Source organism: Orcinus orca, chromosome 2, assembly GCF_937001465.1.
Source record: "Orcinus orca chromosome 2, mOrcOrc1.1, whole genome shotgun sequence".
Taxonomy (NCBI): domain Eukaryota; kingdom Metazoa; phylum Chordata; class Mammalia; order Artiodactyla; family Delphinidae; genus Orcinus; species Orcinus orca.
The window spans coordinates 59,760,803-59,785,946 of NC_064560.1; the positions used below are offsets into that span (position 1 = coordinate 59,760,803).

General features: G+C 43.3%; 1 protein-coding gene across 14 annotated transcripts in view; it reads right to left on the reverse strand.

Annotated features, from left to right (window-relative positions):
* SH3GL3 (SH3 domain containing GRB2 like 3, endophilin A3) overlaps nt 1-25,144 on the reverse strand; it is a 288,846-nt gene that overhangs the window by 10,943 nt on the left and 252,759 nt on the right. For 10 of the 14 annotated variants that reach the window (XM_033402955.2, XM_033402954.2, XM_033402952.2 and 7 more), the window contains 3 exons: nt 22,266-22,400; nt 19,939-20,042; nt 16,293-16,402 (listed from right to left, as the gene is read on the reverse strand). In XM_033402955.2, the coding sequence (XP_033258846.1) occupies nt 16,293-16,402; nt 19,939-20,042; nt 22,266-22,400 (349 nt within the window). Of the gene's footprint in view, nt 1-4,924; nt 5,121-6,207; nt 6,259-6,650; nt 6,723-16,292; nt 16,403-19,159; nt 19,233-19,938; nt 20,043-22,265; nt 22,401-25,144 lie in introns of those variants that run through there. The other 4 variants (XM_004278312.3, XM_049706876.1, XM_049706874.1 and 1 more) reach the window with 3 other exon arrangements.

A 25,144-nucleotide genomic window follows, 5' to 3' on the forward strand; every position in this document is an offset into this window, starting at 1 on the left:
CCGGGAGTGTCAAGGAGCTCGTGGGGAAAGGGAAGAGCGTGGTGGCGGGTCGGCGGGGGAGGGGGGGGAGGTTCTTCTTCCTCTGCAGGTGGGAAGCTCCTTCCCAGGTGGTGCTTCCAGGTAGGTCAGCATTTTAAAATCTGGGCCCCCTGCACTATTATCTCTAGAATCTACCTGATGTTTCTAGCATGTAGATGGCTCCTTCCATGGCAGACGCCCCCATCCCACCCCAAGTCTGTATATTCCTCTTGTCATAATGATGGTAATTGGGAAGTAGAAGGGTTTAAATAGGGGGCCCAGTTCATGATCTTGAATATGAACAGAATAACCTTCAATGATTTCAAAACATTGGGGAATTGTGCGTTTCCAAGCAGAACTTTCCATTTTCCTTTGGAAATACAGCTCCTCTCTGGGTGGGCAGGGGGGCTGGGAGCTGGGCACTGAAACCCTGCAGCAATTCAAGCCTCTGAGTCAAAGTCAATTTTATTAATGAATAACTGTTTCCATGTGGTCTATTAAAATGATTAGTATTCTTTTATCATTTCTCCCACTGTCAGTTTTTAACAGAGACGGAGTCAGGTGCCAAAGCACATAGTGGTCTTGGGAAGCATTTCCCTGAACACAAAATGTCAATGCTAGAAGGGTCTCTGGTGGTCTTCAGTGAACCCTCCTCTTTTTGAAGACGAGGTCACAGCAGCCTGGCCTCAGAGCTAATGGCAAAGGCAGAAAGAGACACCAGGGCTCCAGACCCCAGCCCATGACCTACCCTCCTGATGTCACCTCCTATGTGATCTATGCCACTGCTAAGGGTTGCCAAGAAATTTCACAGGCTATCATGCTGACTTACAGGGCTAATTGTGTGTGTGTGTGTGTGTGTGTGTGTGTATATATATATATATATATATATATATTTTCCCCTCCCATTTACTTTGTAAGCTACCTACAATGACTAAAATAAATATTAATGGCAGGCATGCACTTATCCCAACCACCACCTATGTGTGCATACGTGTGCACCCCCTGCACACATGCACTGAACAGATCGGGGGTAAGACACATCACTCACTTCTCACTTCATTTATTCCAGGCGAGGGACCATTGCCACACCACCCACTTTGATTTCCTAAGAGCTGGGAAGTGACCAAGCACTCACATCACACTCCATCAGCAAATGAACCCAAAACATGGCATCTCTCCTGAGACCCCTGAGTGGAAAGCCCCCGGGCAAGAGTTCCCTGACTCAGGCAATAAGACACGAGCACCGGGCTCTCCCCCACCTCTGCGCTGCGTCCCCTCCACCCACTGAACACAGGTCTCAACGGTGCGGGCACCCGGCAGATCCACACCCAGCAGAGCTTGGTCTGGCTGTCCTGAACTACACCCTCAGCAGGACAATATCCTCCGATATCGTCCAATGCATTTGTCACGCTGGGTCGTTTTTGCCGTCTGGGGCCCTCAACCCAAGTAGCCATGGCTGCCCTTACTTTAGGGAGAAGGTGGAACCTGCACACGAGCAATCAACGTTTAGCTGGTAAATTCCAAAATAATGCCATTTCAGTTGTGAAATGGTCTGAACGCCAAGGCTTTCAGGCTTTCGTGCCAGAGCCAGGTAGGCTTTTATGAAATTTGAGAAGTGGTGGGGGTGGGGGACTTCTGGGGCGGAGAGACTTCTACTTCCAAGGAAGCAGAGCTTGAAGAACTCCAGAGCATAGAGGTTTGTATTACAAGCTGTGGGGAGGGAAGGGCTGTTCCCTGCCACCCAGAGAAGAGATAGGAGCCCTTTCTGGAGTCAGGGAGGAGGGCTGGTGAGAGAAGAGGGCAGGGAAGAAGGCTGAACTGCTCCCTGGATTCCACCCTGGGTGGGGGGTCTTAGCCCCACTTCCCACTGGAACTGTGGGGGAAGGCAGGCCCCCAAAGTGCTCTAGACTTGGGGGCACTGAGCACAGTGGAAATGGTGGGTGGTATCATTAAACAGAGACGGCGTCTGAGGGGGCCGCCCTTGGCTCCCCACAAACTGTGAACACGTGTCAAGTCCCGGCAGGAAGTGAGGAAGTGCTGCAGGAGCAGCTGGACCAGAGATGGCCTGGGGGTGGGTACACAGGCTCCGAATGCAGAGATCCAGCAACCCAGAGGCAGAGAGTCAGGCCCCGGACCCAGGCCTGGACCTGGAGTGACAAGTTATCTCAGCTGTGGAAGCAGTTAAGACCCCCTGACACGCTTCCCCACCTGCCACTGTGATGTTCTCTAAACTCCCCCTGCACCCAGGCAACATCTCGGGGTACAGGAGGAGGTAGGAGAGAACCTTGGAGGAAAACCAAGAGTCCTTGCAGGAAATTTCAGCCGAATGACTAGGTTTAAATCCTGAATTGACAAAGCAATAAATGGATAGTCTGCACTTTGTATTGGAAGAGACTGCATTACCTTGAAATGGCAAGATTACGTTTTTTTCCACCATTAGAAGAAATGGAAAAAAGATTAAATTTTTTTTTTTTTTTTTTTTTGGCCAACAGTAGAAATGGAAAAAAGATTAAGTTGTTTCCGCCATCAGTCTAAACGGAGGCTCGTAAGCAAGTTCAGTTAAAAAGAAAGCAAGCTTGTGCCCATTTGCATGACGGTGTGTGAATTTTCCCTCTCCACAAAAGACAAGTCAGTGTCACCACGGATGGAACCCCAAAGTGCAGGCAGAAAAGGTGACATGTCCTCAGTGAGACCTTTTCAAACTGGACTAGGCACAAACGTGGGCGAGGTGCCTGAGTGCCCAGATCTTCCCGTAATAAAGGAGGGGTCCTACCCAGCACCCCATCTGTGTTGAACACCCACTCCCCTTTCCCCTGCGGTCTTGCTCCACCACCTCCATCTCTATGCTTTCTCGTGCTTGGTAGTTGGCACCTGAAACTGCTGAGAATTTGTGCACGTGAGCTCCTGGCAGCCGAAACCCCAACCCAGTCTTCCTTGTTAAGGCACTAAAACAAAGATTATTTTAACAGCGAAAAGGGAGTGTCCCTGTTAAATATTTATTATTCAAGCTCTGTTCCACCCCATTTGGGGAAGAAAAAAAAAAGAGAGAGACCCTACCACAAGAATTGTAAGGTGGCCGGTCAGTCAGTACTACATCGGCAACACACAATAGGTCAGGAAACCCTAAAAGAAATTTCACTTCCCTCTTGGCAATAATGTGGACCGGTTTTTAATAATATTGGGCCCCCTCTTGTTTTAACAGCAGGAAAATTCTTTGGATGCCCTTCCCCACCCCCGCCTTTTGTTTCCCGAAGTCCCTGCTGCCAAGGGCTACTCACGTGTACAGAATTGCTGGGCACACTTTATTCTGGTAGGATAGCCCCACAGTGAATTAATTCTGCAGTCCCAGTCAGCTATGGGGATGAAATACTAACCCTCCGTTTTTCAGTGAACACCAAGTGCCAGGACAATATTCGAAGTGGCTGTTAGCAGATTTAATTCTCAGAGAAACCCTTTGATGAGGTACCATTATTTCCCCCAATTTGATGGATGGGGAAACCTAGGTTCAAAGCAATTAAGCAGCAGGGCTGATATCTGACCTCCATCTAGGTCCAGAGTCTGTGTTCTTGATCGCCACTTCATGCAGCCACTCTGAAAATTGCTGGCTGGTGAGTTTACGCCCACTCAGTTTCTGAGCCAACCCCAGCCAAGGGGATGGTCCATCACCTAGGTTAGAAAGAGCCTGTGGGTCCTCAGCTGGGCAGGCTCCGGGAGTTCCCGTGCCTTGGGATGCTCTTTATTTATTATTGTTTTTGAGAAAAATATTGTTTAAAATCTTTTTTAATGAGGTATAATATATACAGGTAAGTGCACATATCGTAAGTGTAGAGTTTAATGAATTTTCACAAACTGAAACATCGGTGCAGCTAGCATCAAGATCAAGAAATAAAACTGTAGTAGCATCTTAGAGCTCAGTCATGTTCTTTCCTCCAACCAGTACTCCCCCAAAGGTCATCACTAGCCTGACTCCTAAGGCTATACATTAGTTATGTCTGTTTTTTGAGTTTAACGTTAATGGAATCACACGGTATGCACGCTGGTGTCTCGTTTGTTTCACTCCACGTTATGTCTGTGTGGAGTGTGACTCCGTTCTTCATCTTGTTTAATTGTGTGTGTGTGTGTGTGTGTTTTTGATGGATATAACAATATGGTTCAGGATTAGATCCATATAGTCTATAAATAAAGACAACGTTTTGGGGGGATGTGTGAGGAATGCTCTTTAGGAGCATCCTCCACCTAAATCCTTCTCTGATCCTGGAAGGCCTGCCCACATCCCAGCTCGCCCTGCCCATCACTTGAGGGATGTCCTTCAGGTATTTATTCTCTGTGCTGCTTCAAAGTGAGCAACTCGGGCTTCAATCAAAAAATAATAATAATAACCAAACAAAAACAGGTGTCTACTCCAGGTGGTGGACGAGACACTAGAGTGGAGGTGGCATCAGATGAGGCTGGCGTTTCTGCAGCCCAGCCGTCTCCTGTGCTCCCTCCCTCTCTCTCTCTCTGCCATGTGCCAGGACCTGGGAGCCTGTTCTCCAAGGCTGTGTTTCTCATCCTGACTTTGAAGGAGATAAAGGTGGAGGTAGGAGTGGTCAGTGGGGCAGGGGACATTCTTCTCTCCATAGCACTAAAAATCACAGCTCTTTTGCGGTACTTGAACTTGGCTAATTTCCAGATCACCAAAGAAGCCCACTGTACTCTCTTCTCTGCTGGCCCTGACTTTGTGGATTTCGTTACCTGGAAGCATTTGGTCAGAGCATTCCCAACTGAAAGGCAAGCTACAACCTCCACCCCTATTTTTTGGGTTGGGGTGGGGAAGGGGCTGGAGAGAGAAGGAAAATTCACACAACTGCTGTCCGCATGAGTGCCTATCAGGGTACAAGGTATGGAGTCTACGGAAGCTACTGACCTGAGGAGGGCTCTTTGTCTTTTAGTAAATGCCCCAGACGGCTGTGCCTTTTGAGTTTTTGTTCCTGCTTTTTATAGTTTTTCTCTTGCCTCCCTTGTAGTCAGGCTGCGACCTGTCACTTTTTCCTGCCGACAGTGGGCCTTCCGAAAGCAGTCCCCAAGGCCTTTCTAATCTGCTGCTTCCAGTCTGCTGTAGGCTGGGAAATCAGATAACCAATTATGTAACATTAACAGCTGCTGTGTCGTGGGCTCTTGCTCTGCAGCAAGTACCGCGCGTGCCCAGCACCTCTTATTTATGTGATCTAATTTAATCCTTAGAATAACCCTATGCAGTTGGGGTGATACTTCCTGTTCTTTTGATGACAGAATTTTGACCCAGAGGTGAGAGCCGGAATTTGGCCCTTCCTCTGACTCCAAAGCCCACTGTCACCAAGACAGGTGACACCTATCTTGGCTGGGTGAGCTTGTTTTCTGCTCACTTCCTGGTCTCAAATTTGGAATGCAGAGGTATTTCCATGACTTCCGCTACCCAGGGGCAGCTAAGGAACAGAGAGGAAGGTACCTGAGAACAGGTAAAATCGGCAATCACCCTGAGACTTACTATACCTGTACCATCTAACTAGAGAGTTCATCTCTTAACGTGTTGGGGCAAAAACACTAACTTGGAACTTTCGAGTCTATTTCTGGTTCACACTCATTCTCAAACACCGAGTGTGCACTATGGGCCAGGCACCATGCCCAACATATTAGACACCATCTCTCTTGAATTAGAAAGAGCATATCTGGTTCAAGTTCCCTTCAAAAGGTGTCATTTTTTTTTCCTATCTAAAATCTCAAGCTCTTGTAGCAAAAATTTTTTTGAAGCTAACACTTTTCCTTGAGCTGACCCAGACAAAGCATTGGTATATAACTCTGATAAATACCACAAAACCCATTTTGTTCAACATCTGTAAGTACTATTTTTGTCCATTTGGTAAGAACATATGGGACAAAAACTTCAGATCCCTGGGTTCTAGCTCTGGGTTAGGTCACCTCTGGGCCCTGATTTCCTTACCTGATAATTTTAAGTATTAATCTATGGTTAATGCTATGGACTGAATGCTTGTGTCCCCCCAATATTCAGATGTTGAAGTCCTAATCCCCAAAGTGGTGGTATTTGGAGGTGGGGACTTTGGGAGGTGACAGGGTCATGAGGGTGGAGCCCTCATGAATGGGGTTAGTGCCACCCTGTGTACAGACACAACGAGAAGACAGCCATCTGCAAATCAGGAAGAGGGCCCTCACCGGACACCGAATCTGCTGGCACCTTGATCTTGAACTTCCCAAACTTCAGAACTGTGAGAAATAAATGTTTGTTGTTTTAAGCCCCTCAGTCTAGTATTCATTATAGCAGCTCAAGCTAAGACAGTTAAGTAATAAACTAGTAAGTAAAGTCTAGTAAAAGTCTATGAACTACCTTTCTAGAAATAAGAACTCTGTATTTATCCATAGGAGATGTGATTTATTAAAATAACTTGTCAATGGAACTCAAGCTTAATCATTACAATCTATAAAAATAAGCACGTGTAATTTGTTTTTACCTTGATACCAATCCTCCACCACTTACACAGGTTATATGAGATGGGTTTCACTAGTAAAGTTTGTGCCCACCCCCCTTACAAAGCTTTCCCTTGTGTACGGAGATGACTTTTGCAGATTTCTCAGAAGCCACGGCCCATTTACTTAACAAAGTTTCCTGGGAGGTGACTCCTCGACTACAGCCAGGTCCAGTGCTTGTGGGTTGGCTCTGCCACTCTGAACTAAGGAAAAAGGGAAGACAAATGACAGCCTTAATCAGAGGTGGCTTCCTGGCCACTGGCATGCGGATCAGCTTGCAGATGGTGTTTTGCTTGGCCTGCTCCTTGCTTTGTACAGTGTGGATTAGTTGACAAGATTTTAAAAATAAGGAGATTGCACATAAATATATGATTTCTGGCTTCTCTTGGTAAATCATAAAGGCTGGCTATCCTAGGTCCACGTTCTCAGGCAACAAGCAGCTGCTGTTTGGACAGGGCAAGTGTTCTCTAGGTGGCTGCAGACTCCTCTGCCTGTGGTGCTCCTGACTTGGCGGTCTGTCGTCAGACATCTTTCACTGGCCTGGCACTGTTTTCTTACACTTTCCTACGTCTCTCATTCCCATGATCTGGCATCAGGGTTTGCACCTGAGGCCACACCCACTCGACAAGCCCAGGAGGTATCACAAACAAGTCCAGGATTCAAACGAAAAGTCCTCTGGAATTGCGGTGCATGGCTGCCCTGTTTGTAATCCCTGGAAACTGACTTCTACTGGCTATTTTTTTACTATTTAGATAACGGTATTTTAAATTTCAGCTTAAAGACCAAGCATACCATTGTAGAACATATACTAAGATTTTTAAATACGCATTTGAGACAATATAACCATTTCAGCCAAGAAGTATTAAAATTCCTACAACTAAGTTAGAAATTGCGTCCTACAGGCTTTTCAAAAACTCTTTTTGCAGACTATTTAGAAGAGTTACAGGAAACCATTCCCTGCAGCGAGAAAACCTTTCTCTCTAAAGCTTCCTTGAGATGAAAAATAAAACAAGGACTCTTCCCCTTTCGCACATCGATGACTACTGATCAACAATACTCATCAGAGTTCACATTTTAATTTTTAATAATATTTTTTTAAATACAGAAAATATAAAAATGTTCAATCTGCACTTTTCAAATTTTTACAAATGCTGAGCACTCAGAGAAGATAACTATTGCAGCCACAGAATTTAGAGCTGGCAAGGAAACTTGGAATGTATTAAGTCCAATCACTTCATTTAGGGACAAGTAGAAATCAGTCTAGAGATGTTAAGAAACTCTTCCCAAAGTCACACAGCGAATGAGTGCCAGAGTCTGAATTCCAACGTGGGGCTCCTGTTTTTTGCTTATTTCTCTTTGTCTATAACTCTGACTCTGAACCACTACCGATCATATACAGAAATGGATATTGGGGGAGGGCTGGTGGCAGGGGGAAAAAAAAAAACAAGAAAAAAGTGGAAAGGACAGAAGACAAAAAATGAAAAATCGCTGCTTACTGAGCAATCATCATTGTCACTGCTGTGTGAAATTTTAATTTCCTCTTTGGAAATTTAGGTTAAAAATACATCTATTTCTATTTACAGAGTGCTCGTCTTCTTTAAGTTTCACACTTCACACTTTACTTTTGAATAAATGTTTATTTTCTAATGTAATCCTAGAGATTTCACTCCGATGAGGGGAACGACTTAGGCTCTAAACATTATATCCAAGCCCCCTTAGAAGTGTGAAGGAATTTATAAAAGTCTCTTTGTACCTACAGGGAGTTAGAATGTCTTAATATAAGCCATTTGAGAGATTTATTTTGCCTCGCTCTGAAATGCCTGTAGCACACATTTGGAAACCACATTTGTTCACTCATCTCAGCCTTCCACATTCTTAACGTCCGTCTCAGTTTGGTCCATATTAACCCTCAGCTGTGATTATATAAAGTGGTGTCCTCTTTAAGAACAGCAGTGAAAATGAAAACCTTCACAAAGAAATGAGTTGATTAAAAAAATGTAAAAGATACTCTGTCTTCTAGTCTTTACCTTTAGAATTCAGCAAGTGATAACTTACCCAGGGTAGGGAAGATACTTGAGCATAAGTCACAAGCTCCTATACTATTTTCCTCAAAACCAAGGGTTTTCTGGGAACGACCCAGGCACGCATTTTAGCACGAAGACTTTTCTTGGCCTCCCTTTCTCTTTGGGGACACAGGCAGCACACGCTGCTGAGGCGTCATGACCCCACACTCAGGGGCTTGGACAGGCGGTGGTTTCTCCTAGCCAGGGCCTAAACTTGGATTTTTGTCTGCAATCCATCATTTCAAGATGTGATTTCCAACGCCCCCCCCCCCCCACCCCTTCTCCATTTCTGGCTCACTTCATTCATTCTCCTAAGTACCTAGAAATGATATTATCAAAGATTCCATCTCAGTCCCACAACGGATTCTGCCTAATTGATCTATGTCCTTTCATCTCCCTTTTTTTTCTTTAGAAAGAAGAAATGATGAAGAAAATGTTCTCGGAATTCACTTCTGGCAGAGTCCTGTGAGCTTTGCTCTAAATTGTTAGTGAAATGCTTGACATTTTTCCTTCGCTTTATAAACATTATGTGCAAATCATTCAGAATCCTAATGGAAGGTAATTTCCCATTAATGCAGGCTATAAAAATGCCATTTTCTTCTGAAACTGTGCCTTAGAAACAAACAGTACAAGATCTCTGCACATTTGCAAATTCTCCCCACAAATCAACGAAGCCCGATGCTGAAATGGGGACGAAAGCTACCACCAAGGGAACTTTCTAGAGGCAGCCTAGAAAAGGCAGAGGCATGTCACGGAGTTTGCCGCAATGGAGAATCCAGTTGTGGACACTGAGCCTTCTTAAAGGCCATCTTTGGCACATCTGTGATCTCTGACTGACCATCACCCTTCTAACAACTTAATCTGCCTAGGGACTGAGCTACTGGCCAAGAAGGAGAGGACGTAAGCACTGACACGCACAGTCTGGATGAGGAAGCCAAGGAACTCACTGTCGTATCAGTGTTTCCTTCTTCCAAGTCAGATGCATACAACAGACTCCCTTTGCAACCACTTGCTGACCCAATTCCCTCTGATCAAGAATCTTGGAAAGAAATCATTCCCGATGCTCTTGAACATGCGCTAACATTTCCCAGTATTCTTTCTTAAAGATATAAAATAAAAAATCTTTAAGGTGAAGTGCCCAGCTCTGCTACTTACAGGCTCTGTGACCTCAGGGAAATCTCACTTAACCTCTCTGAGTCTCCACCTCCTCATCTGTAAAACGGGCATAATAATGGTACTAGAAATGTGTCTGAAGTATTTAATACATGACCTGACCCCTAGTAAGGACCCAATACGTGTAACTGCTATATTGTTAAATTATTATTTATTACTGCTTTATTTTTGATCACTTCCTCGCAATATTGTTACGAGTATGAAATGAGTTATGTCTATAAAGCATCAAATAATAATACCTGGCTTATTTTTGGTACTCAAATGCTATGTCCTTATGCCCGTAAATGTTACTTTAATTAAAATACTTTTTCATTTTTATTTTATGCCAGTCTGTGAGGTCAAATTTAGTATAGGTAGATGAAAACACCTTCATCAAAGGAAAACTGAGTTCTCTCTCATAGCAAATGAGAGCACGGTATCTTGGAAGCTTGACTGGAGGCCTCATCTCCAAGAACTACTCCCCTGTTTGGATGCAGGCTGTAAGGGCAGAGAAGGTGGGGTAGGGATTGAGTCCTGGGGTCCTAGGGTCTGCTGATTCTGCTTCATTCAGATATAATACAGGGAGGGAGGTGGGCTGGAGTTGGGACTCATTTTCAAAGTTTTTAGTTAGTTTGTTTATATTCAGCTTCTTTCTAAACAGAAATTTTGAAATGGATTACAATGACGTATGTATTCAGAATAGAAGTTTTACAAACCAGAAATAGAAAAGTAAAGCCATCAAAAGTAGGGAAACAACATATTTTCATCCAAACGCGAGAACCTGTGAGTAAAGGTGGGAGGGGACTATTAAAAATGATACTAGAGCAACAGACATACACTGGGACTGTCCCAAGCAAACTAGGGTGCATGGTAGCCCTCGACAAAGGGGAGGAGGGCACATGCACTAGCTGCGGTCATTTTATTTTTTATTTTTTTTATTCTTACAGTTTTTGCTTTTTTTTTTTTTACATCTTTATTGGAGTATAATTGCTTTACAATGGTGTGTTAGTTTCTGCTTTATAACAAAGTGAATCAGTTATACATATATATATGTTCCCATATCTCTTCCCTCTTGCGTCTCCCTCCCTCCAACCCTCCCTATCCCACCCCTCCAGGCGGTCACAAAGCACCGAGCTGATCTCCCTGTGCTATGCGGCTGCTTCCCACTAGCTATCTGTTTTACGTTTGGTAGTGTATATATGTCCATGCCTCTCTCTCGCTTTGTCACAGCTCACCCTTCCCCCTCCCGATATCCTCAAGTCCATTCTCTAGTTTAATGACTGCTGTGCTTGAACTTCACATCTGGCATTGAGCTTCCTGGGGGCAGGGAGAATAGAGAATATAATGGGGCACACAATTTTCTTTAAAGAAGGAAGTACACCTATTCTTCAAAAGCCATCAATTTTCTCATTATGAAATACATTTCTGTTTATTCAAATATTCTTACTGAAATGCAATTTAGAGAATATCTTGAAAACAGGAAAATATTGCCCATAATCCTACCATTTAGCCTGGTCTACATGCAGATATTGATTTACAAAGTTGTAATCATAGAACACTTATAACTCTGTGTCTTTCTTTTCAACTTAATATCAAACCATAAACATTTTTATGCTACTACCTAATTTCCATGTTAGTAACTTTGAATAGCTGCATACTACCCCATTTGATATACCACTGCCTACTTAACCATTATCCTACTACTGACAAATAAATATAAATAAATATTGGTCATTAGGCTGTTCCCACTAACAACTTTTTCTTCCTCTATACAGTACTGTAATAGATAGAGGAATATGCTTTTGCTTAAATTATTTCTTTAGGATACATTTCCAGGAATGAAGCCACTGAGAGTACATAAACATTTTTCTTAATTTTGATATATACTGCTAAGTTGATTTCCCAATGAGTCACCCCAGGGGTTGGCGGACTATGGCCTTCAGGCCAAGTAATGTTTTAATGGAACACATCCATGCCCATCCATTTTCATATTGTCTATGGCTGCTTTCACACCAGAACAGAGTTGGGTAGTTGCAACAGAGACCATATAGCCCACGAAGTGTAAACTATTGGATTGGCCAAAAAGTTCGTTCGTGTTTTTCGTAAGCAAACCCGAACGAACTTTTTGGCCAAACCAATATTTACGACCTGTCCCAGTACAAAAAGAGCTTGCTAACCCTTAGATTATCCTAATGTACGTTCCCATACCACCTGTACATGGTACCACATTCTAACAGAAATGAATTGTGTGGGGTCAGACATTTTCTTCCACAACATATTTGTAGTAGATGTTCGTGCTAGAAACTGCAAGCTGGCCACCAAAACCCTCTCTTTCCTTCTTCACAGTAATATAATGTTAGGATGTGGCTCTCCAGCTAACCTCCCCCCCAGCCTTTGCAGCTACAACAACAACAGTTGTTGTCCTGTGACTAAGCTCTCCCCAGTGGGATGGGAGTGGAAGTGATGTGAACCACCTTTGGCTCATTTCCCTAAGAGGAAATCTCTAGCCCTGGACTTCCATTCTTAATTTCTATCTTGTTTGAACCATTGCTCTCTTTGAGTTTCTGTATGACAGTAACTACTATTACCCTAACTACCATGCAAAAACTGGTACCAGAAGCGGGGTATTGTCATGATAAAAGCTAAAATTAGTGGCTCTGACTCAGTGGCCAGGTAGTGATGAAGAAGAAACAGATATAATCGGTGTGAAAGCTGGTGACCCTTGTTAGGGTGTGGAAAAACATATGGTAAAACTTTTGCCTATGATAACTTTCAAAGCATACCACATACCAGGGGCTCTAAAGGAAGGAACTGGAGAAAACAGAATGTTAGTGGATGTTACCTCCCATCCTTGGTACATCTAGCAAATTATTATACGAAAGAGAAGAACTGCCCAGTTTGCAAGCAAAGATAAAAGAGAAGAGAGAAAAATCAGACGTTGGGTCCCAGCATATTAGAAAAGCTTCTGTACCTCAAGGAACAGAGGATCAGCAGGTTGTGCTCCAAATCATTCTCAGAGACTTCTCTCAACCCAGTGAAGGCACCTAGTTCCACAGCAAAGATTAATCTAAAAGTGTTGCCTTCTCACTCAAGTCTGCTGTTTCAGATGGCCTCGAGGTAGCCTCAGTAAGTTAAAAAGGTTAGACCAGAAAGGAAAGAAGTAAGGCAGTCTTAAGAGCTACATCTAAGAAAGAAACTTGGATGTGATTACCGGCACACGGAACTGCCTGGGAGATACAGATCAGAAGCTATTCCGTTTTTGGAGGCATTGAATTGTGAAAGGAAGTGCGGGTCTAACCTGAAAACATCTGCATCTATTGAAACTTGAAGAACCCTCAAGGCCCCTAAGCAGCAGTAAGCACAATTCTCACAGGAGGCAGGTTTCCAAAGGCCACTTCGGATGTGAAGTGAAGATATGGAAGCCATGAAGGACTTCTGAGAAGGCAAATCTAGGGACCTACAGGCTAAAGGACAGGAGTGATTCCTCCTGCCACCTTCCAAGGGAGCAGAACCAGGGTCTAATCTTCTTTCACTAACATAGTCCTTGCCATTCCTGTCCAGCAGAATTCCATCGTTATTAGAGACTAGTGGCTGCTTTGGATTTCCCGATGTAACTAGGTATGGCTGCCCAGCTAGAGACTGCACTTCCCAACTTGCTTTGCCACGACCTGGGGTCATTGGATCTGAGTTCTCATCCCTGGAATGTGAATGTGTCACTCCTGCCTCACTGGCTTAAGAGGAAATGTCTAGCCTCGCCTTCTGTTCTCTCTCCCCTTCCTTCTGGCTGGAGTGGCAACAACTAGGACAACTTGGAAGCCACAGGATGACGAAGATGGCAGAGCTACCATCAGCTGTGTCTCCTGAGTGACTCCACGGACGAGAACCACCCATCCTCTTGGAATATCCTCCCTGGATTGTTGCATGAGTGAGAAAATCTTATTTTGTCGAGCATTCGTTGTACTTTGGGTGTCTCTTCTTTTTTAAACAGAAACTAGTGTTACCCTAATACAATACAAAAGAACTTCCCAGAGAACTGTACCTGAGTATCCTCTTGATAATATTTTAATGAAATCAATTTTATTCAAATAACTTTAAATATAACTTTACATCAAAATGTAAATGGAAAAGCAATACTACATGCTATAAAGAGACCGTAACCGTGCGCATAATTATGAGGAAAACTAGACAATTTTATTAAATTCAAGGTAGGTACTTTTGCCTGCAGAAGACTTTTAGCCTGAGGTCTATCTTCTCTGTTAAAGCTGGACATAAAAATATTCCAGCACAAAGCTGTAGCTTTATCTCCTTGAAATCAGAATGACTAAAAGAGAATTGAGAAAAAGAATAATTTTCTCATGATGTGATTTAAGGCTCTCCAGCTCTATATCCATTTAGCACCTAAAGCCATCTTGGGTAACAAACAGCAGAGAGATGCAGCCAGTGGGACGTATGACACTGAATGACTTGAAGTTTGCATTAATCCAGCAGACTGAGTGCAAGATTGCAGACTTCCTTTCATGTATCGAATCACTAATGATTATAAAATGGGTATGTCTTTAATTCCACACAGTGGATGAACAAGAATGAACACTGTTGGTAGACCATAAATTATGAGGAATACAAGGAATACCTGAAAGATGGAAAGCAGCAGATGGAGGAAATGAAGCTCAAAATGGTTCCCAAAGAGAGATGCAACAAAAGTGGATTTGGAGGATGCCCAAAACTCAGAGTAAGTGGTCTGGGGAGCTGGATGACTGGTTGGCATTCTGGGAAAAGAGCAGCTTGGTTAAGTCCTCCCATCCTGGCTTTGTACCAAGTACCTGGGAGCCCAGGCATCTGCCTCCAGGAAGGAGTATTGCGTGCAGGGACCTGAAACAGTGCCATGAGGAATGTAACCAGACAGACAACTAGAAACCAGTGCACCTCACGCAGCGGAGCATCCCTAATCCCTCAAAACCGTGGAAAATAGGCAGCAGTAATAGACGGCACCATAGGCAAACTAACATGGAATCTCAAATTAACAGTTGTGCACAGAACCAAGAATCATTGTTTATCCACTAATGCTTGGCAAAAATTGAAGTCTAATGACACAGGTATGGGGAAGCATGTATTGCTCCATTCATGGTAGTGTACCCGTTTTAGCAGGTAATTTGGCAATATCTACGATCACTTAAATGCATTCACTCTAACTCAGTAATTTCATTTCCAAGAAAGACTTGCCCATCAGCATGTGGAGGCAGATAAAGGACATTCTTTTTAGCAAATAACTGGAAACAACCTTAATGTCCATTAATGGGGAAATGGTATATATAATGGAGAACTATGAAGCCATTAAAAAATAGTGGGATAACATATATACAATGGAATATTAGTCAGCCATGAAAAAGAATGAAATAATGTCATTTGCAGCAACATGGATGGACCTAGAGATTGTCATACTGAGTGAAGTAAGTCAGACAAAGACAAATATCATATGATATCGCGTATATGTGGAACCTAAAAAAAATGGTACAAATGAGCTTTTTACAGAATAGAAATAGAGTCACAGATGTAGAAAAAAAACGTATGGTTACCAGGGGGAAGAAGGCGGGGGAGGGATAAAATGTGAGATTGGGATTGACATATACACACTACTATATATAAAACAGATAACTAACAAGGACCTACTGTATAGCACAGGGAACTCTACTCAATACTCTGTAATGACCTATATGGGAAAAGAATCTAAAAAACAGTGAATGTATATATATGTGTAACTGATTCACTCTGCTATACACCTGAAACTAACACAACATTGTAAATCAACTATACTCCAATAAAAATTTTTTAAAAATAGTGGGATAGATCTATATGCATGACATGGAAATAACTCCAAGAAATAGTGATACATTTATAAAAGCTAACCACAGAACAATACATCTAGTATGATCTTGTATTTAAAAAACAGCAAAAAATCTAAAACGGTGTGTATATCGTGTATCTATCTATGCACATAAATAGATATGACAGTGTTCATACCAAATTTTTAACAATGGCTACTCTTAGAGAGGGGCTTGGGATGGAGTGGGTGATCATAGGAAACTAGAGCATGATTTATACCACCTGAATTTTATTTTTCTCAGTTTGATCATTTTATTTAGGAATATATTTGTGCCATTTGTCTAATTAAAAAATAATGATGCAGCACTTAAGGCAGTGCCTACTATATAGCAGGTGCTCAACATATGCTAATTCAAACTTTTTTTAAATTAGTAAAATATTTGGAAAGTGTTAAAAATGTAAATATAAAGGTTAATGTAGCATGATGTTTCTATGGCCAAGGTTTGACACATTAGAAGGCAATAAGTAAAGTGATGGAATTCTTCCTTGATATAAGTACTCGAAACAAGGAAGCACGAAAAGGGGCATTACTAGGGGAAAAAGGGAATTCGCCAAATAATAAGAGAGAAATCTGAGGTCTCAAGATAATCACACAGAATACAACAATAAGCAGTAAGTAAACGCTTCCAGCAGAGCTGTACCGAAGGGCACACAGCACCCACAGAATGGTCATCTCACCTGTTGTCTTTGCTGAAGAGGTGGTGGATACCCCATTGAGCGCACTAGGACTCCTTTTCATGGGCCGTGGCTTGTATTCTCGCCTGGGGACGCTGGATGCAGCCGATATTCTGTAACACAGATTTGAAGGTCAGGCAGACAGCTGATGACGAAAGCAAAGCCTCCAAGCCTGCGTTTGCTCTGCTGTAATAAGCCTACAAATTTAGGTCCTAGGCAATGGTCATGAAGGGGGTGATTTTTACACGTTGATTCGTGAGTAGTCCAAAGTGATAGCTTTGATATCCCAAATGTAGTTTTTCAACTATATGCAGATATACCTCGTTTTATTGCACTTCACAGATATTGCGTTTTTTATAAATTGAAGGTTTGTGGCAATCCTGTGTACTATAGGTGCCATTCTTCCAAAAGCATTTGCTCACTTTGTATCTCTGTCACATTTTGGTAATTCTCAAAATATTTCAAACTTTTTCTTTATTATTATATTTGTTGTGGTGATCTTTGATGATACTCTTGTAATTATTATTACAAGAGTAGTAATAAACTGCGCCATGTAAGACGGCAATCTTAACTGATAAATGTGTGTATTCTGACTGCTGCAGCTACCACCTCCAGCTGTTCCCCCATCTCTCTCTCTCTCCTCAGGCCTCCCTATTCCCTAAGACACAACAAAATAGAAATTAGGCCAATTAATAACCCTATAATGGCCTCTAAGTCTTCAACTGAAAGGGTCTCATGTTGCTCACTTTAAATCAAAAGCTAGAAATGATTACGCTGAGTGAGGAAGGGATGTCCAAAGCCAAGAGAGGCCAAAAGCTAGGCTTCTTCACCAAACAGCCAAGTTGTGAATGCAAAGGAAACGTTCTTGAAGGAAATTAAAAGTGCTACTCCAATGAACACACAAATGGTAAGAAGGTGAAACAGCCTTATTGCTGATATGGAGAAAGTTGTAGTGATCTGGGTAGAAGATCAAACCAGCTACAACATTCCCTTAAGCCAAAGCCTAATCCAGAGAAGGCCTTAACTCTCTTCAATTCAGCAAAGTCTGAGAGAGGTGAGGAAGCTGCAGAAGAAAAGTTTGAAGCTAGCAGCAGTTGGTTCAGGAGGTTTAAGGAAGAAGCCGTCTCCATAACATAAAAGTGCAAGGTGCTGATGTAGGAGCTGTAGCAAGTTATCCAGAAGATCAAGCTAAGATCATTAATGAAGGTGGTTACACTAAACAACCGATTTTCAATGTAGATGAAACAGCCTTCTATTGGAAGATGCCATCTAGGACTTTCATAGCTAGAGAGGAGAAGTCAATGTCTCGTTTCAAAGCTTCAAAGGACAGGCTGACTCTCTTTTTAGAGGCTAATGCAGCTGGTGACTTTCAGTTGAAGCCAATGCCCATTTACCATTCTGAAAATCCTAGGGCCCTTAAGAATTATGCTGAATCTACTCTGCCTGTGCTCCAGAAATGGAATAGCAAAGCCTGGATGATAACACATCTGTTCACAGCATGGCTGACTGAATATTTTAAGGCCACTGCTGAGACCTACTGCTCAGAAAAAAAGATTTCCTTTCAAAATATTACTGCTCATTGACAATGCACCTGGTCATCCAAGAGCTCTGATGGAGATGTACAATGAGATCAGTGTTGTTTCATGCCTCCTAACACAACATCCATTCTGCAGCCCATGGATCAAGGAGTGGTGTCGACTTTCAAATCTTATTCTCGAAGAAATACATTTTATAAGGCACTAGCTGCCATAGATAATGGTTCCTCTTATGGATCTGGGCAAAGTAAGCTGAAAGCCTTCTGGAAAGGAATCGTCAGTCTAAATGCCATTAAGAACATTTATGTTTATGGGAAGAGGTCAGAATATCTATGTTATCAGGAGTTTGGAAGAAGAATTCCAACCCTCATGTATGACTTTGAGGGATTCAAGACATCAGTGGAGGAAGTAACTCCAGATGTGGTGAAAATAGCAAGAGAACTGGAATTAGAAGTGGAGCCTGAAGATGTGACTGAATTACTGCAATCTCACGATAAAATTTTAACAGATGAGGAGTTGCTTCTTATGGATGAGCAAAGAAAGTGGTTTCTTGAGATGGAATCTACTCCTGGTGAAGATGCTGTGAAGATTGTTGGAATGGCAACAAAGGATTTAGAATATTATAAAACTTAGTTGATAAAGCAGCAGCCGGGCTTGAGAGGATTGACTCCAATTTTGAAAAAAGTTATACTGTGGGTAAAATGCTATCCAATAGCATTGCCTGCTACAGAGAAAACATTTGTGAAAGGGAGAGTCAATCAACGCAGCACACTTCGCTGTTGTCTTCTTTTAGAAGTTGTCGCAGCCTCCCAGCCTTCAGCAGCCACCACCCTGACCAGTCAGCAGCCATTAACATTGAGGCAAGACCCTCCACCAGCAAAAAAGATTAGGACTTGCTGAAGGCTCGGGTGATGGTTAGCTTTTTTTAGCAATAAAGTATTTTTAAATTAGGGTATATACATTGTTTTTTTTTTTTTTTTTTTAGACACAATGCTACTGCACACTTACCAGACTACAGTTTAGTGTAAGTATAAGTTTTATATGCACTGGGAAACCAAAAACTCTGTGTGACTCACGTTATTGCAATATTTGCTTTACTGTGGTAGTCTGGAACCAAATTCCCAATCTCTCCTAGGTATGCCTATATTTGTAAAGTATTTGTCTCTCATAAAGTCTCTGAGGCATCTAGCAAGTACCAGGGATGAACTGGCACTCAACAATGTTAGCTTCCTTCTCTTTTTCCTCATATAAAGATAGAATTAAGGAAAGATGCTCATGTGAGCAGTAGATGAACTACCTGCCTACAAAAGTGGATAGTTCAGAGACTGTACACACCTTTTGTCTTCCCTCTATAATTACTGCATTGATTTAAGCAAAAATCTCTCCAAATTTATTCATTATAATCATCCTGTGTAAAACAATTTTCTGTTATCAAACCTGGTCAAAAATTAGGGTAGTTTTTTAACCCAGTATTTTAATTAATAGGTTTACCATGCACACTACATATATCACTAATTTTCAGAAAAGTAGAGAATACACTTATCAGTAAAGTCACAGGGAACCCAGCAGTGTTTCTTTGACCATTCAGAGGGTATTTTCGACTCTTTCAGTATCTCTCAGAGTCAATGTTATGAACATGGGCTGGTATTTATGCTGGTGAAGTAAAAACACATCTTTTTCGAGACATTTACATACTATCTGAATATCATCTCACTCCTCTCGACATCCCTAGATGTTGGGGAGGGAGTATATGCCATCCCACCCTCAGCTAAACCCTCATCCAGTCAGCAGTGAAGCCAGGACAGCTCTGTAAGGGCTGAATTCGAAGGCAAGTGAGCAACTTTGGTTGCCCTAAACACAGGTCATGAGTAAGGGCTTGAGTGAAAAGAAAAAGGAGAAAAGCTTCCAGATCCCTTTTCCCAGTTCTGTCCTATTGGCCAAAGCCATGTATTTATTATCTCAGTGCTATCCCACACCCAACCATGAAAGCCAGCTGAAGAAAATTCAAAACAGAATGGGGCAGTGGGAAGGGGAAGATGGAGAGAAAGAGAGACTGATTTCGATTGATTTTAACTCTGCAGCCCTAGGCTTACAATGAATGCGAAGGCTCTTACCGCATCTGTAGCTTGCTCTGTAGCTCCTGCAGAATCTCTGTGGACTGTTTGTGATAGTCTAAAGCTGCCTCTATAAACACGGCCAACTGGCTGACTTGTTCTACCTGCAGCAGAAGTGGAAAATTACTCCATGGAGGCCAGCGCCTGTGTAATGTTCAGAAAGAGAAGAGACCAGCAACAAAGACCCGGCTTTGCAGGGAAGCGCCCTGTCTGCCTGGGCTCTGGTCTATTTCATTTCATTTCATCACGAAGTAATGATCACACAGGTCATGGTATAGAGCTATAAATGCTGGAAAAACATGTTCAAATTTATTTGTGATTATGAAGTTGATTTAACTCAATAAAAAAAAGTCTACTTTTCCAATTAGATGATCTTCTCAGGAGATGTTTATGCTATAAAGTTCATGGGTCTGAAAACGGAGAGATAAAGCTTTTCCAATTACAACTGAAGCCAAGGTTTAGTAAATGAACTGCTTCCTTAGCGAAGTGTCTCTACGGGCACTTTCTAGCTAAGTCACATCAAGAAACTAAGTAGAACTTCCCTGGTGGCGCAGTGGTTGAGAGTCCGCCTGCCGATGCAAGGGACACGGGTTCGTCCCCCAGTCTGGGAAGATCCCACATGCTGTGGAGCGGCTGGGCCCGTGAGCCATGGCCGCTGAGGCTGCGCGTCCGGAGCCTGTGCTCCGCAACGGGAGAGGCCACAACAGTGAGAGGCCCGCGTACCACAGAAAAAAAAAAAGAAAGAAACTAAGTAAATTAAGCTGTTCTCAGATAAGAAGGGAAGCCAGGAAGCAGGGCACACACCAGGCCAAGACTTGCCAGCCCCCTATATGTTTTTGTTGCCCCCTATAGGTTTTTGTGGCTATCAGCGCAAAATCATTTCCCTGAAGAAAACAGCCCAAAGGAATGAACTAGAAAGACTCTGGCAGCTCTCTTTCCCATGAACCAAGACATTCATGAAATTAGTGACCAAATTACAGTGGACGCAAAAAACTAAAATGAAAAAGTTACGTTACATAAAAAAGGCTGGAAGGCCTGGGGATGCATAATTTGAGGAAGAGCCATCTCCAGTAGGGCACTGGAGCTCCCTTCCCTGCTTCCCTACGTGTCTGAGGGGCTGCTACAGAAAAGAAGGATTCATTAAGCTGATTTCCACAAGCCTCAGAGGCAGGACCACTGGGTTGAGGTGATGGGACGGGGAGGGGGTGGGAGGCAGCGTGAATCCCGTGAACTCCAGAACCAGACAAAGGCACAAATCAAAATCAATCCCCCTCTTTCCTAAGCTTCCCCATAGTCTATGCATCACCTCCTTACTTCATTTGCTAATCAGCTTAGCGGAAAGTCTGCCTGTTTAGTCACCCTTACACCCTCACCCTGCAAAACCAATCATGGACTCCTTTGCCTTCAAAGATCTAAGCTCTTTTCATTTGCTATTATTGACTGTGCTTTAGCTGTCTATACTTTCATTTTCCTTGCCCATGTACACCATTTTAAACAGGGGTTCATGTTCATGTAAGATATACATGGACTTCCACTTGAGCCGTACTGTGATCAGCGTCTGCAAGATGAAATCCCACTGTATTACATTTATTTTACCACACTCTGTGGCTGGAAGAGCAACAAGCCTAGCCTTAAATTTCCAAAAACTCAATAAACAAAACAAAGACAGCCTGGCCCCTACAAAATCCTAAGGATTTCTTAAGTTTCACCTCTTTGGCTTTTACACGTACTTTTAAATAAGTCCAGCGCCACAGCCTAACAGGATCACAGTAGAATCTGCTATGGATTCCTTACAGTGTAAGAGCTGTGTGCTGGTTAAAATCTGCACCACACTTCTCTAGCTTTAGTAAAGTTAATTTATATATTAATACCCACTTTGAAATATGCTTGACATCTTATAACTTTTAAGGGAACAGTGAAAGGTAGTTGAATGAATATTCCTTGAAACACACTTGATGTTGGGAGGGGGGATCACCAGCTGTCATCTCTGATGTGGCTAAAATACTAGATTATGTATTCCAGAGAGGCATTTGGATTCATTGGATGGCTGACTTTGGGAAGGAAATAGATCTTGGGCTCCCTTAAAACCTGGAAGACAACAGCAGTGCTGTACAGCGCCTGCACATAGTAGGTGCTCAATGCAACCGCTGAAGAGGTGGTTATGAAGCTATAAGTCTCTCGTTGACAGTGAAGCCATGTGGTGCCCCAAGTGGATCATCTGCCTTTCCCTGCCAGAAAAATGGAAGCTTCCAGCTGTCCCCAGGCCATGAGCAGTGAGCTGTATGCAGGTGGCCTCTGCTTCCCAAACCCCAATGAGAATTCAATACCTGGACTGGCAGAATCAAGGTTGCAATAAACCCAGGCCTGGCAAGAGTCAAAACCTGTCCAGAAGGTAAAACATTTCTTCCACTGGCCACACCACTCAATTTGGCAAATTCATCTATTGAAGCAGGAAACGTCACCTGGGATGAGAAGAAAAACTTAGTTCCACTGCCACCTGAGACCTGTGCTGCCACTTGGCTGGTGCCGTCTTGCGAGTAAAGTGTGACCTCACACCCCGCAAGGGTTCCCATGACACGCACAGTGGAACAGAATTACCAGAGAATTAGCTCCGGTCTCTGAAAGTAAAGTGCACTTGCTGTTACAGATGAGGTCACACCCAGCTCAGACGCCTCAAGTGAGAAACTCATGATGTAAACAGACTTCCCTATGGGGCAGCTAGAGGTGAAGGTGGCAGAGGCCAGACAAAGGCAATGCTCGCTGACAAACGGGCGGGGTGAGGACCATGACACTACCTGGGAGGTACACGGAACCATGAAACCAGAAGAGCTTTTGGTAGACAGAAAAGTGGCCCCCAAACACGTCCAAGTCCTATTTCTCCAAATCTGTGAATATATTACTAGATGGCAAGAGGGCCTTTGCAGATGTGATTTATGTAAAGGATCTGGGATTAGGAGATTACCTGCATCATCTGGGTGGGCCCAATATAATTCCAGGGTCCTTTAAGAGGAAGGCAGGAGGATTAGAGTAAGAAAAGGAGACGCGTCAGTGGAAGCAGAACCAGAGTGAGAGATTTGAAGATGCTTCACTCCTGGCTTTGAGGTGGAGGAAGAGGCTATGAACCAAGGGATGCAGGTGGCCTCTGGAAGTTGGAAAAGACAAAGAAATGGGTTCTTCCCTACAGCCTCCAGGAGGAATTCAGCCCTGCCAATACCTTGATTTTAGGACTTCCAACCTCCAGTCTTCAAGATAATAGATTTGTGTTGTTTTAAGCCACAGAGTTGTGATGATTCAGCAGCAGTAGGACACTGTCATTTCAGAGCTGCTTTGGCCTATTCTTAAATGAAGCAAAATCTAACAATGGGACTAGCTCTGGTCAGGGACCCCTGTTTATGGGTGATGGGAGTTGTTACCTTGAGACTCATAGGAACCAAACTCATGGTGCTAATGAACCCACTGAGGCTGCTGGAAGTACCTTAGCTCTGGGGATGGGGGCAGAGACTAAGAGCGGGAGAAGTTCCCAAGAGCTGTGGAAAGTGTCCAGGGACACTTGGGTGGGATCTGAGCCACGGGGGGAGCCTGTGGACCAACAGCCATTAAGGGGGCTTGTGGAACTTTGGTTGTACCAAAGGAAGAATGGCTCAAAGGACTACATAGTAAAGGCCCTCTAAGATCAACTCTCTGCAACAGGGATATGGAAATTGGGGTGGGAGAGAAGGAGCAGGGCTGAGAAATCTCCTCAGACCTTCCAACAATCAGTTACCAAGGGACTGGTCGGTAGCCAGGTAAATGGGCACAGAGGCACACTCTGAAGACCACGGAGAGAACAGAGAGAACTTGACGTGAATAGGTAATGCCCCGCCCAGATCCTTGGAATACACAGTACACACAGCATGCATGAATGCAGAAATGTGCATCTCCTGGGACCTGGTAAGGTGTCCCCTTTCACAACTGAAATGACGTACTTCCAATGGAGGCCACTTTCGACGTGAATTGTGGTAATCCAACTGATTTCTGGCTCTGTCATATCAAAGACTCCACTATTTTTGGATTCCTCAGAGAAGCTGGAGGAAAATTTCTCAGGAATTTTGCAGTCTGGTCTTAAACAGATGCCTTTTCCAATAAGGCAAAGGCCTTTATTTAGAGTTTCTGAGAAAGTTTGAGTCAGGCCATTAAATTCGTATTAAATTAATAACATGCATAATAATCCTCTACACTCTTATTCTCCACTTTATACTTCTAAAGAATTTCCTGCATGCAGGGGTTCATTGGCCTGACACTGTAAAGGTAAAAGTGACTTTCTAGGGGCATATAGCTGAACAGAGGCAAAACCACAAGCAGGTTTCAGGTCTTTCACTCTTTGTCGGGAGCGCTTTCTTTCTACTAGTCCAATACTTCCTAAATGCCTTATTCGATACATCACAAGTCCCTTGATATGTCAATAATAAAATAATAATAATAACAGTGGTGTGGAAGAGTGCAATTGTCAAATAAATTTGAGAAACTGCCTTGTGTATCCTCTTTTAGGAATCTCTTGGAGATTAATTTTTCATATATTCATATAAAGACTCTGAAAAGTCTTGTGATAAAGCAAACCTGTTTCATTTTGGTTAACCCAGGCTTTCCCAAACTTATTTGACCATAAAGACATTATTCACGCAACACACGCTCCATCCCATGGAATGAATGTTGGGAAACACCGCTCTAGACCAATGGAAAGAACCCAGGAATCCGGAATCTAGTAATTCCACTTGTTCTGGGAGCCCATGGACAGAGGGAGGGTCCCCAGGCTGGGGATTTGTATCAGGAGAGCTTAGAGAATATTGCAGGTGCCTGGACTCATCGGTCTGAAATGGCATCTTCTGTGTGATATTTCTGGCCCCTGCCAATGTCAAAGACCTACATTCCATTATGTCGCATCGTGAGGAATAAACTTCTCTGCGAAGACAGAAGAGGAGAGTGTTAACAGGCCTAGGGGTGATTTAGCATTCCCAAGAAATGGCGGTGGAGACTGGGAAGCAACTGCTGAATATCCTGTACCCCCACCTCAGAGCTAACTGTGGGGGGCACAGGGGCCCCTCTCCTAGGGGAGGGCTGCTCTGGGTGCCTCATCCCAGCCTGGCACAGCAGAAAGAACCAGCCCTAGACCTGCCCTTCTGGGCTCCTGGGAAATCTCATGGACCAAAACACCTGCTGGCTTGCATCT